Consider the following 19,083-nt stretch of genomic DNA (forward strand, 5'->3'; position numbering starts at 1 on the left):
AGTTGTTACTTGAGTAAGGAAATTTAGTGATGCAAAAAAACATCGCCTTTCGTCTGGATTTATGCTTACGTTTATCGGATAGATGTTTATCTGTCGCCGCACCACTCCTGTTCCTGTATATCTGTTCGCAACAGGTATATTGGCTATTATTTGCTCCACCTCCGGTAAAGCAACAATTCGCTATAGCGAGTGTTTATTAGTGCACCGTGGGGTGTCGTTATATCGAGGTTGCACTGAAGTTTTTAATCAATCACTTGTCTGCTGCTCATGAACCATCGGAGGTTGAAAAAAAATGCCCTTCTACTACAGCATATTTTTATCTATATCACAAGAGCATATATTAGCACAAGATAGTAGTCATCTGAGGCAGGTGCAAAACTCTTCAATAATGGGAGTATGAAATGATAACTTAGCCCTGAGTGAATAATGAAAATGCGGAGGCTTCAGGGTGTATTTACTGCTGAGCGAGGCAGCATGCCTTGCCAACTTCTCCACCGTATACTGACAATTGAGCTTCAAACATTAAGAAGTGGAAATAATATATATGCATTGTAGCACTAAGTAAATTTTGGGCGATTGGCTACCTCATTTTGAACTTACTTGGCATCTACAACGTGGTGAGAATCATTTTGCCGCGTTGGTGGCCCACTGGCCTAAATGAAAAAAATTCAAGCTCGACCTAACCAAGGTTACCACACTAATTTTTGACTGAGTGAAGTACATACTTTAAGATTCTATTCATGTAATTTAAAAAAATATAAGCGATCTTTACAAGTCTTGACATAATTCATGAGCTTATTCTTTGTAACATCCAAATTCAGCACCATGTATGATTTGTCTGGCAGAAAACTAATCTTACTAGAAACATCTGTAGTGACATTTTTTAATCGCAATGAATTTTTCACCAGCCAAATCTCTGCTTAATAATTCTTTACAAAAAAGAACTGCAGGCATGCATCACTTGAGACTGTTTAACAAGATAAGGTTACCACATTCAGAAGAAGATCTCTTACATCTACATATTCATTTTCATACTTAATAATCTAAGTCTGCCAAATGGAGCCCCGCGCATTGACCTTACTACAACATTTATCCATCCTTGCCATAGGCAAGAGGTTTTGGAACCTGTATTGGGTCTTAAAAGTTTAAGAAAGTGCACTTGTCATCCTGGAATTAATTGCCAGTTCCCCCTCAAATGTGGAAAGATAAGTAAAGAATTGTAGTAAAGTAAGCAGCTGTTGAGAAATAGTCAGGTAGAGTTTCCACTCTCAACCTGAGCACGAGGAGAGCCATGAGCAAATTTTGATACAAGTAGTTTCAGAAATACAGTAAGCTCTCGATTATATGAAGTCAGCCAGACAGCAAAATAGGCACTTCGTACATCGAGTTTCGTAATTTCAAGCATTTTTAATAAGTCACAAAAAATTTTTGATTTTGTTCCCACCCAAATTTTTTGTCTCTATTGGTCTAGCTCAGCGGTTCCCAAACTTTTTCTTTCCGCGACCCATTTTAGCTCATTCTTTTTAGCCGCGACCCCCTAAAAATGGTCGTCCAAGTTTAAGTACGTTGTTCACCATATTATTAGTATCTCGCGACCCCTTTCCGAATGGCCTACGACCCCCTTGGGGGTCGCGACCCCCACTTTGGGAACCGCTGGTCTAGCTTAATGTTTCGAGTGGCTATTTAAGATGGAATTTGAAAAAAATGCTTTTCCTTATTGATTTTATGCTGTGTAAGATTGTTAAAAAATCATACGACACTAACTTCCCTTTCTTTCAAGTTGAATATTAACAACCTTAGCACTTAAAGAAATTCCTATCCATTTTAGAAAACATAATCAAATAACATCTTGAAAATTTTGGTACAAGAATTTAATCTAAGAATTTTGTGGTCAGTAGCGAATGCCAACTATTATCTACACATAAGATAGATATTTGTTTCCAACGCCTATGAAATTTTAAGGGCAGCCCACCTAACTGCCATTTGTGATGCCCTCTATCGCTCAGTGGCTAGAAAAAAAAATAAAAACAAGGGCCATAGCCCTTTTCCAAAATAACCTTCGTAGATTAATATTTGTAGCTCCTTCCATATCGTCTGGTGAATGTACGATCTTTTAAATTAGTTATTTTCATTATGATTCAGTTATGATCATAAATTACATAGGGTATGATTTTCTACCCCCGAATATTTGAAGTAAATTCTTTTCGGGCTCTCCGTCCGGCTGCTGTGCTCCATCATCTTTGCTGATGTTAAAATGGAAGACTTTTTATTCGTAATCAAGGCCACTGATGCCGGGACTGAGGTACCATGTTTATATAATAAGTCTTTTTCCTTTTATGCCGACAGGAGCAAGGTTCCTACTGGAGAAAAGATGGAGAAGCATCTTCCATCGTCGGGGAAATAAAGAGAGAAACGTTATTATCCACGTTCATTTTTTTCGTACAACATACATTCTATCATTTCTCAGCATATTTATCTGAAGTATTGGTTCACTTGCGTGAATTCCCAAAAATGATACCCCAAAAAGTGTACCTTAACCTCATTTAGTTTTTGTGTGTCTTTCTCTCTCGTATTGAAAATAATGTATATATAATTAATACAGAGAAAAGACTTTTTTTAGCACTAAAAATTAGTCGCCCCATTATCGTAAAAAAAAGTAGTAGGGTGGAAAGGACAAAGCAAATAACTAGGTAATTTCTATTGAAAGACTGCAGAGAAGAAGAGAGAGAATTTTATAATCACAGCACCTCACTCTCAGTAGGTATCAACGGCATTGATGACAAAGGATCTTCGATTGAATCATCGGCTTAGAGGTAGATGGAGTGCCTTACCTGGACAGACACCTGAGAAGAATTTAACTCTATGATTATTTAGTTTTTTCTTTCTCCCTTTCGCAGTAATATTTATTTCCGTTTATGGCACGCCTACTTCTAGTGCTAAAACTAAAAAATTTTTTTTCTATATCAGCGTTACATAGCATCATTTTAAATACTGCAAAGAATAAATAGAGCCCAATATTGTCCGCTTCTTCTACTCCACTGTTCTGCTTAGACACTCGCTAGGCACCGACTGAAGCCCTTTGCACATTCTCTCATGAATTTAGTTCCGGCACGTACCTTATCATTCAGTGCTTCCAGGATGAAAGACAGCCAGACACCGCCTCCATCATGGATGGTTAGCAAGACAATTACACGAAAACTTAATGTGCAGAATCGTCAAAACCCCGTTCAAATTGGCAATAGAGGAGCCATTTTGCCCTCAAAATGGGCTCGTGAGTAAATTATTACAGTAGACTCGTTATTACGAGGTCCACAGGACCGAAAAACCGGAGGTTCTTAATAACGAAGTTCGTATGGACGTTTCTCTCTGCGACCTTTCTCACATGTTAAACTACTAATATTGTCGACGCAATGTTTACGATTATGCACGCAAATAGGGAAATTGTGTCAGCTACAATATTTTTACTGAACTCCTACTCTCCTCGATTCCTACCGTAAGTTTTTAGATGGGCCATTTCCCTCCAAAGTTATACTATCATTTAAGATTTCACACTTTGATGCACCACAGTCAGAAGCATAGCTTTTTTGCTGCTTTCACCAGAATAACCAGCTTTGTTGACAATATTTTCTCCGTAGTTCGTATAAATGAACACCATTTGTCCCTGGGAACCGAGCCAGAAGTTCATAATTTCAAAACATTTCATATCATCAAAACTTCGTATTATCAAAAAGCACCATAGGCTTTTCGCCTCGACCACAATTTCACTTTGTATTATTGAAAACTTTGTAATATCCTGCTTCGTATAATCGAGAGTTTACTGTACAACCCCAAAGAGCAGCGTCTTGTTCCTCCTGTAATTAGTGATTCAAAAGCAGTGTGAGGGAAGAGGAAATAAGAGATGATAGAAAGAATACCAAGATTTGCTCGGCAAAGCCCTTTAGCAAAGATTGGAAATCAAGTATCCGCTGACCCAAGCAAAGTGTGATAAGAGGGGTGGCTTGCCGCTAACACAAACGCAAACTCAGGCAAAATAGTCGAGAAAATCTCTTCAGCTAGAATACTTGACCAAAAAGAATATGTTTTCATAGAAAACATGGGCAATCTCTTGGCAAACTTTTCCCTAAAGGACTTATCAGCTGTCAGTATGGAAGTGAAACTTAGTTAAAATTGTGAGGGTTCACGCTGTCCATTTTCAAATTAGATAGCCTTGAGTTTGAAAGCTTTTTTCTACTAACAAATATTTGCACAAAAAAATACATGATTTAAAGAGAAATCTTATTTTATTTTATGTTAGGTTAAATTTGTTTTGCAAACTTGAAGTTTTTTTGATAAGATTGAAAAAAAAGAGCCCCGTTTCTCGACTTTGTGGCAGATGCAGTAACTTCATTAGTGGACTTGATGTGACGTGTTGCTTCATTACCTTCTTGAACAATATAACTACCTTTTCCATTTATAAGATTGATCATATCATAACTGGTCAACAATCCTAGGATTGGTTTGACGCAGCTCTCCACTCAGTTCTCCTATCAGCTAATCTTTTCACTCCTACGTATTTCTTCTCTTTCACATCTCTCTTTACTTGTTCCATATATTTTGTTCGAGGTCTTCCTTTTCCATTCTTGCCTTCCACCTGTCCTTCGACGATTGTCTTCATCAGGCCATCATGTCTCAAGATGTGGCCTATAAGGTTGTTCCGTCTTCTTATTAAGGTTTTCATGAGGCTTCTCTTCTCTCCTACCCTTCTTAGGACTTCCTCGTTACTAACTCGGTCGATCCATTTGATTTTCATCATTCTTCTGTAGCACCACATTTCAAAGGCCTCTATCCTTGCTTTCTCCGCTGCGGTCATTGTCCATGCCTCACTTCCGTATAGGAGCATACTCCAGATGTAGGTTCTTATAAATTGTTTCTTTACATCCATATTTAAGTTTCCCGCTGTAAGCAGGTCTCTCTTTTGGTGGAATGCTCTCTTCGCCTGGGGTATTCTGCTGATAATTTCTTTCTTGCTTCTCCCGTCACTAGTTATCTTGCTTCCCAAATAACAGAATTCATCCACTTCTATCAGTTTTTGCCTCCCTATTTTAATGTTGGTCTTGACTTCTTCTCTTCTGCTGCATATAAATTGATAGTATTTTTAATATGTTGATGAAGATGCAAAATTAAAATTTCAATAATTAATAAATTATTTAAAAAATGGAAAAATATAGTTATATCCAACACCTGTATTTCTTCGGCCACAGAAAAATCTCTTGGCAGGATGAGATGATTTAGGTTATGCTACACTAAACTTTTTCCCTCACAATAGGTCGGATGATCAATGCTGGATTTTTAAATTTTATAAAGCCATGACCTACTGAAGCAACTTTTGCCAATGGAAGAAGGCCTGCTCTATGGGTCGGAGAGGCAGCATCCTTAAGGGGTGGGAGGAGGGATTTTTATTCTTTGGGGTGCTTTAGTTCACTTCACAATTAGTTCAGTCACAGCTGTCCTACCTTGGAAATGTCTATCAATATGTGACATGTTGTCTGTATACAGGGGAAAAATTTGAAAAAGCAACTTCCACATATTTGCAAGTGAAATAGAAGGTATTAAGAGTGAAGACAAATCTTGCGCTTTATAAAGCTTATTATGTAGGTGAACTTTTCTGAATTGACAATCCTGATGATGATGACCGAGTCTGAAATCAGAAAGCAAGTACAAATGGACAAGTTCAACTAGCCAATGTTTCTTCATAACCTTAAAGGAAGGAAACACTTTCAAGCGCCACTGGGTGGAAATAATTTCATATTGAATTTGATAGTACTGATGGACCCTCCGTAAGTTAGTGAAGCATTATTATAAAATGCTTAGTCATTGAAATCACGGTCTGTGTTAGGTAAAATATTAGTCGAATATACGAAGTATTATCAAGTTCAATCATAGAAGAGTTCACAAGGTATTTTGTGGTGTAGTAACACAAAGTATCCCCTATTTATCCGCACATTTTTATATTATGCTTGTATTAACTTGTTCACACTGTATATGTATATGCAATATAACACACATAAAAATGTGTAAAAGTGATAGGTAAGCCACAGCAAAGATAGTACAATTTGGATTCAAAGTGAAACGCTGTGAAAACCCATAATCTAAGGTTATTTGAATCATGTGCTATTTTACTGGAGGTATCCAAATTAAGGATGCCATACCTGATACCTAACATAAGAGTAGCCAGGTACTTCACACCTTCAACATTTCCAGTTTGATTTTGGAAAAATGCTGACTAAAAATCACAACCACAGACATGCTAGTGATATTAACAAACACATTCACGTACAATGCATTAGTACACCCATTCTCATTTTTCTTATATTCTTGAGATATTTGAACTTAACAAACTGCATGGAAAATTAATACACCAAATCAAGTACTTCAAACAACATACATGTATTAATCATGCAACCCAGATAAAGCTCACGGAAACAGAATTATTACTTTGAGAGGAAATGAGTTTGCCCATGAAAGAATCGTGTAAAGAATGCATACTCGCAAAACAATTAACTATGATGGCTTACCTGATTTCTGGTATATCACAATACATACCTATTTTATTAACATTAATTCTAATTACAAAAGTTACATGAGTAACTGTTCATATAAATTATGAGACCGTACTTTGTAGATGTAATGTTTACCAGGCACAAAAAAAAGTACAAAATTTATTTTCTACAGTTTAACAAAGAACTACAACAAAATTTGAATAAAAAGTCAATTCCATTAAAATCATTTCAAAATTTATGCTCCATTTTACCAGCAAATTTTGGACCATGCTTGTTAATTGTAGAATGAAGCAAAATATAGGGAGTACCTTTATAGCATACAAATTCAGTGTATAATAACATGCTGACTTATTTAGTGATTCTAAGCATGCATAATGTATATAAATACTTTTAGAGATTAATTTGAAAAAAAAACATTTCTCCAAAATGATTGGAAATATTTTTTTTTGCCTGGCTTTAAGATTATGTTACCTAAAAGAACTTCGAATAAATGCTTTTCTATTATGCTATTGTGATTTAAGCAGGGTGGAAGGAAACAAATAGATTGTTGAGCAGATTAGCAAGTTCACATGATTCAATTTTATCTTTATTTTAATACCTGTATCCGCCTCGAAGCCCAGCTCCTTCGGCAAGGATGAGTTCCAACTCTGGTGTTGCTCCTCCAGTAATTAAGGACCTTATAAGCGTCAGTGCATTCTGGTTGAAGTACGTCTACATAAAAATATGAAAATAAAAGATACTTAGCCAATACTTAAGGCAGCTTTCACAATGACAAACAATTTCATAACATTATATCAAGGTTTACATAAATATACATTGAGTAAATACTATATGGGAAGGGGATATTGAATTTCATCGTCGGAATGAAAATGTTTCAATGCAAAAGTGGGGGAGAAAGAGAAAAACATTTAGGGATAGGGTGAAATGAAATAGGCCATATTATGAGTTAAAGAGGGCCGTTCAAAGGAGGAGGGTGGATGGGCTAGGGTGATTTGTGGGGCAATGTTCAATGCATACCTACCTTAAACGGAAGAATAGGTACTTTTAATATTAGATTTTTGGCAACAAAATATAATTTCCAAGAGGTTTTTATTACTTGCACTCATTGGAATTAGATAGGAGATCAATTTCAAATACGACCCTAGCTTTCAAAGAGTCTATGTTTCCTAGAACAACTTTGAATACTGTACTTCTCCAAATTTTCCTTCCCCCCTAATTTTGAGGCTTCAGTTAAAAGAGGGAAAAATTTAAAAAATGCATTTGAATATAGTCCATCCTTTACTTTTACCATGTGCATTTTTGGAAAAAAAGGGGGATTACATTCAGATAAATACAGTAAAGTCTTCTCTGCACTTGCTATTGTAATTAAAGCAGGGTGGAAGGAATCAAACAGATTGTTGGGCCTCATTGAATACATACTTGCAATTCCATGCTAAGAAAGAGAAATATGAAATATTATATTGAAGGCAAATTTGACTTTTTAATTTTCAAGGTACATTCTAGGATCCAAGTTCAGAGATTATATTTAACCACAAGAATGGCACAGAAACAATAAGCAAAATGCACAGTTCTACAACCAAACAGCTTCCATTGTATTAGCTGAACATAGAATAGATACATATTGAGCATAGATGATAAACATATCAGACAATCTTTGCCCAATCTTTTGCTACAGCATTAGGATCTAAGATTAAGAAAAATGTTATTGCATGTGGGGCGATGCTTGATGCATACCTATCTTAACCGGAAAAATAGGTACTTTTAATAATCCCATAGCTAAAAATGTTTATATGAAAATAACAATGAATAAGCATTATGCATATTATAAATGAAAATTTAATTTGCCTAGGTACTTGTGCATAAAGTCCAAGTTACATAAGCACTGGGAAAATGATCATGAAATCATTATTCGCTTTATCAAATATCCATATGAGCTTCCTCCATTACCACGAGTAAACCATTATAAACAGAACTCTGGAATCCACAAAAAACATAATTTATCCTTTAACTTTTCCCTACATGGCATTCAAATACATATGTAATAAAAAAATGATTCCCTTTTTCCATCATTCTACAAAGGGATGGCAATCAGAATTTTTCTCTGCTATGTGTACACCACTGATTATACATATTTGGAAGCATGCACTTCTTGAATGAAAGATTGATATCATTCTAAAAAAAATATCAATGAAAATCAAAGCTGATGGGTGTCATGGGAAGCATGGCATTACATGCCTTTGATTCACAGCAGTTATTTAGTTTTTTGATCAAGTTTTTAGGTCTACGTGGCTTCCCCACAAAAATTTCCAAGACCAAAGGCCTGCCTCATTGTGGCATGTTATTGAGCAGTATATTCAGTCTCAATGCACAGAATATTTTTGCTAATCATCCAAGGGTTTCATTTTTGTCACCAGAACTTGCTAAGCAAAGGTAAGTCTCCTTTTTGATTTCTCAAATCAACATACAAATATGATTAAATGTTTCATCATTAATATTGGCATTTTAATACACCCATGTCTCGTATAGCGCAAGGGATGCGTTCCTTGGGGTCTTTGCGCTATACGAATTTGCGTTATACGAGAGCGTTTTAACATTGGGAAGATAGGGATGCGTTCCTGGTAGCATAGGTCTTGGGTATTGAATTTCCTCTAAAACATATATATTCCCATAAATAGCCTTATAAAACATTATTTATATAAATTTTTATAGTTTAAAACATCTTTAAAGACAGTATGCACGCATTTGAAGACTTTTATTCACGTTAAAAAATATTCTTACGTGCTTTTGAAATTCCCTCCTGTCGTGCGGGTGGGCTAACATCTGCTATATCAGGGGCTCGTAATGCATTGCCGGCAGTTGACGATTTTTCAAACCAGCCTAAAAACAACTATTGTGTCACCCAGGCCCTTTTGTCGCTCATCAAAACGACAGGCAAATGCTACTTTGAATGCCATTTCATAGCTAGCGGAGTTTATGAATGATAAATCATTTTAATTTGAAGTCCTACGAGTCATTAGCAGCTATGTGAAACAGTCTTTAAATGCCTTGAAACCTGATCCAGGTTTTCCTTCCCTGAAAATGAATGAACGAGATTGCATTCTTTTCTAAAACAATATCGTCTCGTCAACACTAAAAACTGGTTGAGGGGGAAAGGAGCCACTTTCAATCACAGCTTGGAGTTCATCAGAAAATGTTGTGGTGACTGCGCTATCAACACTTGCAGATTCACCTGATATCGCCGCACTGAAAATACCTGCTTGCCGTTTAAATTCTGGAACCAACCGGAGCTTTCACTAAATGTCTTGGAGCGATTTCCACTCTCATCTTTTTGTACTGATTCACTATGAACTTTCCGTGTGTGTAAACCGCTTGGTTGAAGTTGGTGCGGCTGAGGTCACTGATGTTTTAACTTCGTCTTTATTCAGAATAAGGCATGGTGCGTTTAAACTTCCGCGCAATATCACTTTGACGTTCTCCATTTTCAAAGCAATTGACCTATATCAATTTCTCTTCTAGGTTTATGGTTTTTCTTGATAAATTCTTGATTTTTCTACCCGCATTCCTATTTTTTGCCATTTTCTCTTGGTTTTTACTCTGCATGGCTCTATCGAAATGACCTTCTACTGCTGAACTGTATTCTTGAGACGCAGAGGGCCTACGACTGCGGGGAGGGAACGAAGCTATTGTGTTTGAGACTCTATAGCGGACCCTCTTATATGTTGATGCTATTCATGCGCAACTCTACCTGGAAGTCAATCGCCCTATAACGTATGACGGCAAAAATTAACCAGTCTCAACCAGTATTGCTTAAAAAAAACTCATTTCCACTAGCCCCATGCTTAATTAATGATCTAAATTAACTCATTCTGTTAAGGAGACGAGATAAATTACTTCGGTAGGCCGGCTATCTGGACCCAATGACGAGTAATACTTTTGGCCATTGCACAGCAATGGACTTCGATTAATATATAAACAAAAAAGGAGATTTGAGGCAAGCAATAATATTAATATGCGTAAAATGATAGAAATTTCGTGTGTACTTAGCGCAAGTTCACGTTTTATCACGAGAGCGTTTAAGATTTTTGATTAGGCTACACTGCGTTGCAATGTTTCCCCAAGGAACGAATTTGCGCTATATCCAAATTGCGCTAATCGAAATTGCGCTTTACGAGACATGGGTGTAATTAGATGAGAAGGCAGTAACAACTCGCCTGTGTCTGTGCTAATGTTGGCAATATAACGGCACACATTGTTTTCTCTAACAAATATAACATTTAGAGAGCAGATGAGGAATGTGAGTTAGATGAGGTTCCAATGAAATGAGAAGAGAGAAATTCTGATTGTTGTCCCCAGGGACGCCAACTTACAAAAAATATTGGGCCCAAACCGGGGATCTTGCCCCGGGAAATTTTTTTTGTAGCGAGTTCTAAGTTTTTTAAGCATTTTAAAAGAGTCATATGATCAACATTAGAACCCTAATAACTCGAATCTCGATATCTGGACGTTAAGGGAAAATCGACAAGCCTGACACATTTTTTCCTCACAACCATGACGAATTTTTGAGGGGGCTCGGGCCCCCTCAGGCCCCATGGAGTCGACGCCACTGGTTGTCCCATTAACATTTGAAACAATTAAAAGACCCCGACAAAAAAGCGGTAGCATTAATGGTAAAACAAAATATGACAGTATTTTTAACAAGATACAGATTTATTTGAATAATTAACACAACTTAAACCTAAAATGAATTAAGAACCATAATATGCCCTTGCTACATACTGTCTTGAATTAACAGCAGTTGTTGGGTGTACAGTTAGCACATGATGTGTGTAACATAAAACCATGACATGACTTCGTCCCAAAAGACCCATGTCATAATAAAAATTCTACTGCAATTTAGAAAAAAAGCTTTATATGTATTCACAAAATGATGCTAAATGCTAAAAAATTACTCACTGTGGACATTAAAGAATCCAGAACACTAACAGCAAATGCAGTACCACAGGCAAATGGTTGTGTCAGGTACAATTCAGTGTCTGGGTCATCGTCATCATCTTGATCCAAGAACTGCACATTACTATCATTAACCAGTTCTGTGATAAAAAAAGCCATGTTCCATATTATTAAAATCAAGCATTGATAGTTTAAAACATGATACATATTGAGGTATAATTATTTATAATGCATTGAGTATCCACATATGATAACCTCAAATATATAATGCACCCACCTCACATTATTACAGAGCAATTATTTCACACTGAAACTATTTCTTTCCCTTTTTTACTAAGTTTCAAAATATTCCAACAGGAAATCATGTACTCTTGAAGAGGCACCATGAGATATTTTTACCCCCAATCTCACATCCCTCAAAACCATTATATAAATGACACTCTTGGTTGCCTATTTCATTCACAACAGGAATTGCTACTTTTGTGCATCAGTAAAACTGAAGTTATACACCAGGAAACTAGTTAAAACTTAACGAAAAATAATAAACGCATTTGTTGCTGGACACTGTATTTTTAGCATAAGGGGAGGAATTTTGCACTTGTAAAATGAAGTATTTCTTACAATTTAATGCTATAACACATCTAAATTTTCATAAAGGTCATTATGACAAAGAAAGAATGCATAACTTAAAAAAATGTCTTCACCTCAAAACGTGTATATTTACACTGGTTTGGTTCCAGAGTTAAAAAAAAATGTTTTCTTAAGATGAAATTGACCTAATTACATTTTCTCACAAAAATGAAGAAAGAAATACATACCCAATAAAAATATTGAGAGCACATATTTATAACTACACTTAACTTGAATATGAAAAAATTAATGTTGAGTCAGTTAGCACTTCTGGAGCTTTTTTCCTTGGAAATTCTAGAATGAATTTGGGCAGAATAGGCTCTCAGAAGGTTCCAACAGTACCCCACCATCATTTGCGTTACTCATCTTCCTTGGTGGCACTCCTGCATAGTTTTCATACCCCGATGAAATATCTCACCATGTTCTTTGCTTGTCCCACTTAAATCTGGGAAACATTCTAAATAGCTACGCAAATATGTAGTGAACCTAATATTACATCAAGTTTCTAAAATTTGTGAACATCTCCTCCACTAGATCTACGTGATTAACTTTTTTATTTCTCAAGAAATTGTGTACGACATTTACAAGCGACATCCAAGCATTTTGCTTGGCCTCATCCATGAATGGAATGAAATCGAACCAGCTGTCTCAATTGTGATCCATCAAAAATTCCAGGCTTAAATTTCTCTGAACTGATTTGTGGGATACTTCTTCCAAAATATGGAATATAAACATTTCCCTTGTTTATCAAGATCCTAAACAAACTGCTTCATAAGGCCTAATTTTATGTGCAGTGGAGGCTTTATTTAACTAAAGGATAGCTAAAGACGTTTTTCACTCCAACAGTTATGGTTGCTCTCTCAAGCCAATCCTTTCTCACCACAGGGTTTTCTCTGTCCCTACATAAAAAAAAGAAACTGGGGTATTTGTTTAGCCATTTTTGTGTGCAAATAGTAATGAGTCAAACTTGTTGCCATTATGAATGAGGACTCATTTCAAACTAGCCTTAGAACTGTCAATAAATAGATGCCAATCACGGGGAATACATTCAGGAAGATCCATTTTCTCCACAAGTCCATAAACATCTTAACAGTATATGAGATTGTCTTTTTCATTGAAGATGGGAATCAAATCTTTTTTCCTTGGGTGGTAAAAGTTATTTTAATTGCATATTCCAATAGATTCTTACCATTCAATTGAGAGGCTAAAATTAAGAGGCTGTTTTTGAAAGGTTAGGATCTCTGGTGAGGCATTTCAGGTCATCTTGGTTGAAATGTATTAGACTTAATGATGTTTCCATCTAACTACTGCCACCATTAACATTTATATAAGAAGAAGTTTCACATGATTTTATTTCAGTCTTACAGACCTACGGGGGGTGGCAAAACTTAGGAGTAGGTAATACTGAATGTGGAACTGAACATCTTGTAGGGGGGTGGTGGATATAAGGGTGTCTTCTAGCTATGATTATTCCGATTTACTCATTTGATTTTCGCCATGTGGATATAAGTCATCAATGTGGTGCCAAGGTTCCCTCCAAAGCACTGAAAATCCAAATTTAACTCATATCCTTTTTACTAGTGACCCACTGTTGTAAATTTTCTGCACATTTCTAGCTTTATATGCATATGCAGTGCCCACTTTTTACCTTGATCACCGAGTTGAACCCCAATATATTCTAGAAATGCCCTTTTTACAATTTCAGTAGCAGTTTTCCCCTTTCCTTTAAAAGTGTATTCCCCACAAACATCGGATCTATATCACAGGTCACAAGAAAAATGCCCGAATCGAAGTTTCTTCGATTCTGAGACTACAAGAAAATTTCAAGACTCTGACTTTATGGAGATAACTGTGGGCCTAAAACCTGGCTCCCAATTAGAAACAATACCCAACATTTGCATTTCCAATGTTTTCCATTGACTGATATTCAAGCATTTTCAAAAATGTTTTCATCCAACCAAGAACAATAAATGCTAAAGCAAATTGCTTCCACTCTGCAATACTAAAGCAATTTGTATTTTTACATAGTACTCAGGCACTCTACCAAATTTCCATGAGCATGCAGATATTTTGGAAAATTGCAATGAAATGGAACATTTGGACATATAGATATATAAAACAATTCTATCCATTGTTTTTGGGTAAGCTGCATCAAAGTTGATTTTGACACAGCTACCCCAAAAACAATGGAGAGAACTGCAATCCAGGGCTGGGAAAGCCTCAAGCAGAAATATACATTAAAGATTTTTACCTGTAATCATAGGCACATTAGCTCCATAAACTGAACCTCTTCTTTGTAAAACTATTGGACTACCTACAGGCGTTAAATTATCTTGTTCATTTCCAGCTGTAATATAAAGGTCTTCCATTAAAAAGTAACTCTTTACAATATAAATATTCACATAAGCAAAGGAAAGCAGCTAAAATCTCTCTTCTAAGCCAACTTCATAAATTAATCCTCATAAAACGTGAATCAAAGAGCTTCCTTACCCTGGCTAAGAACACCAATTGTGTCATCAAAGGTCATTGCCTTAATATTTAGGGATGCCAAGATGGCCTCTTTATCAGCTAACGTGGGATCATCATTACTGGGAACTTTGGCAGACAAAATAACACACATGTCACACAAGTTAACATTAACTGCTCTCAAATCAGCACGGCTTAAAGGAGAGCCCTGCAAAGAAAATAAAGGACATAAAATTAAAAGATAATTCCTTAATCATGCACAAGAAAAAATTGGAAAAATAACATGCTAGAGGTTAGCATTGAATGCTTAAAAATATTAAGAAAGACAAAGGAAACTTTCATAGGCCTCCCATCATTTGGATTTTCTTATACCAGCTTCATACTGAAGGAGCTTTCCTTCCCATACAAGGATATGACGGGTAAATATGGAGAAGAAATGTCCAACCCCTTTAATCAATATATTTACAGAATCTCAAGAACATTTCTAAACATTATGATTTCTATAACTGATGCTACAGAAGTGATTCATAAATAAGTACCGTTTTGAATTATAAATAAAACAGTAAACATTTTGTAACAATTCCATTTTTACATAAAAGGTGTTTAGATTTAGGTGTAAAGTAGGCTACCCATGTTTCATTGCCTATGACTGTTTGGCTCAAACAATCCTGACCTAGAGCATCATAACGTAGAAGGAATGTCAAGACATCCACATGAAGCCAATCGAACACAAGATTTCACAGCATCATTTGGTCGGGAACAATTTGATCATCCTGCATAGTGTCCCGACCTAGCACCAAATGACTATCACTTTTTTAATCAGAAAAAACACCTAGAAGGTCAGCACCATTATGACAATGAAAGCGTAAAAACAACAGTTTTGCAGTGGCTGTCAACTCAGGTGGCAATTTTTTATGACACCAGTATTCACAAGATTGTTGTTCGATATGATAAGTACCTTAACATTACCAAACCTACGTGGAAAAGTAGTTTAAATTAGTAGTGTATGCTTAAATGAAAATATTATATTCATACAAAATGTTCACTGGTTTTACCTATAAATCAAAATGGTACTTACTTAAAAAATATGCCTTGTATATTCCTCAAACATGAGTATAATGATAATACAGGCAAAAGACCCTTCAGCTGATTTTAAGTCATATAAAAAGTAAGTGACTCATCCACATAAAAGCATAAGTATCCCCTTAGAGTATGTACAATTGCAAAGCTTGCTCCAATCACTTGGTAGCATACACTTAGAGATATGAGGAGTTAGGAGTACATATACTCCTACTCTCTCAAGCAGGCAAAGAAACTGAAAATATTCACATCGTGAATAAAATAGCAAATAATCGATAAAGGGAAATGTTTAAATAACTTATAACTAAGAGTAATAGTAATTGGTTTTTCCCTCATTTCTACATCTGTAGCCTTCACATGCATTTCAACAAAAATTCTACCATCATACATAAAAGGAAGTAATAATAATTCTTTGTAGGCTGATGAAGTAGACAAAGGCAAGTTTGGCATGGGGTCAGGTTTACATGACATTTTCGGTTCACATTATTATTAATCAGACCAACGCATCCCTCATATCAGGTGAGACATATCTCATACACTGAGGCCTAATATGAATATATTCTAAATTATATTAAATTAATAGATCAGATGAAGTTGACTACTTGTTGTTAATTTTCTTCAAGTGCTTGATTTTTAGCAACAATTCATTTATGTTATTAGTGCCAATACCATTAGATCATCTTCGTTAATATTGACATCTCCTTCAATACAGCTCTACCCTAGTTATTTTATGCTTTCAGATTATTTGATAACCTCATGAATAAATCGAACACAATTGGTTTGTATGAGAACATGCAGATGATGAAGCTTAAAAAAAGTGAATTGAGGCAGGTTTATGCACTATGTAAATCTGCTACAGGGGCCATAGCCAGGATTATCGGCCACGGGGGTCAGACAGGTTGTCAGATCAGGCAACAAGTATAATTTATTCGGGGGAGGGCAATAATGAATAAATTTGTAAAATTATTGCAGTTCAAGTTGTCCATGTCGGGCAAAAGGTCTGGTGGAGCTCAACCTGCCCCCTCTGGCTATGGCCCTGATCTATGTAGTACACTACAGGCTCCTATGTAAATTACCAACTGCCTGTGATTACTACAAATGAATTAAATGATACAAATAACTGATTACAATTTTAGCAATGAATATGTTACGGAGAAAAAATGACAGCATTTGAGGTTATTCTGTCTATTGTAATGCCCACTATGGGCAATGTTTGGAAGACAATCATAAATTATTCAAGGGACAAAAAAAGAACAGATAACCTTAGACAGACAGAAAAACAGAAGAGATAATAAGAGGAAACCTTGACCAGTATATGTACATTGAAAACAGAGAGGATAATGGAATGCCTAGGAGGATATTTTAATGGAAAATGTACACATCGAGTAATATCCAGGCTGGTTTCACATGATAATGTACACAGAGATCAAGTGAAGTTGAAAGGAAGGTTTGAGGAAGACAACAGTTGAAAGGAAGAAGTATAGGCAGAAGATCAGGACTCACCCTAAGTCGTAATGCTGAGAGAAAGGGAGGAGACTCTCCTCCCTTTCTCTCAGCATTACATCCTCAGGAGAGACAATGAAAGAAATATATGCATGAAAGGAATTCATTCAACATTTACTGAATGGGAAAATTTGTATAGAAATCTATTTCAAAACCGACAGTATAGCCTACTCTGGGACAAAGCAGGTACTGGGATATGGGAGGGTGGTGATAGATCTGACAACTAGGAAATGTATTTCATATTTTTTCAACAGATGGTATAGATAAATTCTTCATGGATTTTACACTGGGTCAAAATCTCATTAGTTGCCGGCATTTCTTTAGATTACTTACTACCGCCTACATGGCTTAGAGATGACAAACTAGAACAAGACACAAGAGTTGGATACCGTATAAACACATGTATGAGACACACCTTTTTTCCCAGAAATTGCAGCCGAAAATAGGGGTGCGTTTCTTACACAAATTTCTTATCTTCCTCCCCCCTTCCCCGGTTGCAAGTCCAAGGGGAACTGACAATGAGTGGCCTTGGTTTTCAGTGTGAGTCAGTCATCTTAAACCCTAGGTCAAAAACAAGTGGCAGGCAGGGGAGTTTCACCCTAAGTGACGTATTTTTACATCGCTCCTATTTGCGTTTCTTATTCATAAGCATTGTGCCATTATGTCAGTACCTCAGAGGTGAACATGGAAAAGATCGTGGGAGGTTTTTCGCTCCAGAGGGCATGCTAACTTTACTGCTACGAGTGGGCATCCCGTGGAATATATACTGCATACATTAATTGCATATCAAACTTAAAGAAACACATAGTTTTGAAGGACAATACCTGGTTAATAGTCAACATCTGTCGTGCCAAGTAATTTCCATTACGCTAAGGGCCTGATTTTTCAAAAATCACCTTCAGATGCTATTATGGGGATTATTGCAATTGAAAATTATATTTGTGTTAAATCTTACAGTTTAAAAAATTCAAATGAGTGTTCACATTGTTGGACAAAATGGCGGATAGAAGAAATTGGAAATTCTTGTAAGTGAAGAGCACTGAAGGAGAGGTATAAGGGGAGGAGTGTGCTCCCTTTGTCTGTCAAGCAACGAGGCTACGAGCAAAGGAGCCAGGACAAACAAGTCCCATCTTGCATGAGACACCGTTGCCTTCAAAGCGAATGCGCAGTAATGTGATATATGCAGCTTGCATTGCCTGAAGTTTCCAGCCCGTCTCGTCTTGTTTGAATGCGCTCATTCTACACTAGTTTCTTCGGAAATTGTGCTTTTTGGAATATATTGAATTTTATTAGCCTTATTGTTACTAGAAAGCTTAATGTCATCAATTAGAACTTAATTGCTGTCAGATATGCATCGCGTTAGGTCTCATTCTTTTTTTAACCTCGCGCGCATCATAAAATGGCTGGAAGCTAGTGAGATATCTTCGGGCTCAGTAGTTGACTCACCTAGCATTTGTCCTCCAGAAACTGGGAGAATGGAAGCTGGTAGACCGAAAAAGGTCAGTTGGTGAGATAGGGTAAGGATGAAACATGTTTCTATTGTTCCCACGGAACTTGATATTTTCCTTCGGAGATAATGATTTATGGTCTGTGTGGTCTCGCAAAGGAGAAAAACCTTAGATGCATGGGCTGCCAGAGGGCGGATGGTGTTTTTGTGAAATCTATGCCATTGTTATTATCTTACGGTGCTGATATTCCCCTGATTGTTGTTCAATCTCTAAGGAAGATTCACGCTATGTGCCTGTTATGTTTTGCCTTAAAATGTTCCACATCTGAAATTCTATTGCAATACTCCTACAAGAGCTTTCAAACAAAATTGTTCGTGAGTAGGACAAGCATCGCCGTGCAAAAGCGTATACGAAGAGAGGATCGGAACTCTTTCTACTCCCTCTTATGGACGTTGCATTCACAAAAG

The 19,083-nt window shown here is 36.4% G+C and overlaps 1 protein-coding gene across 43 annotated transcripts in view; it reads right to left on the minus strand.

Annotated features, from left to right (window-relative positions):
* Nucleotides 1–19,083, minus strand: part of LOC124160665 (calcium-activated potassium channel slowpoke) — a 364,836-nt gene that overhangs the window by 18,154 nt on the left and 327,599 nt on the right. For all 43 annotated transcript variants that reach the window (XM_046536608.1, XM_046536598.1, XM_046536620.1 and 40 more), the window contains 4 exons: nt 14,610–14,793; nt 14,371–14,466; nt 11,493–11,629; nt 7,138–7,250 (listed from right to left, as the gene is read on the minus strand). In XM_046536608.1, coding sequence (XP_046392564.1) covers nt 7,138–7,250; nt 11,493–11,629; nt 14,371–14,466; nt 14,610–14,793 — 530 coding nt within the window. The remainder of the gene's footprint in view (nt 1–7,137; nt 7,251–11,492; nt 11,630–14,370; nt 14,467–14,609; nt 14,794–19,083) is intronic.

The sequence above is a fragment of the Ischnura elegans genome, chromosome 6 (assembly GCF_921293095.1).
Source record: "Ischnura elegans chromosome 6, ioIscEleg1.1, whole genome shotgun sequence".
NCBI classification, from domain to species: Eukaryota; Metazoa; Arthropoda; class Insecta; order Odonata; family Coenagrionidae; genus Ischnura; species Ischnura elegans.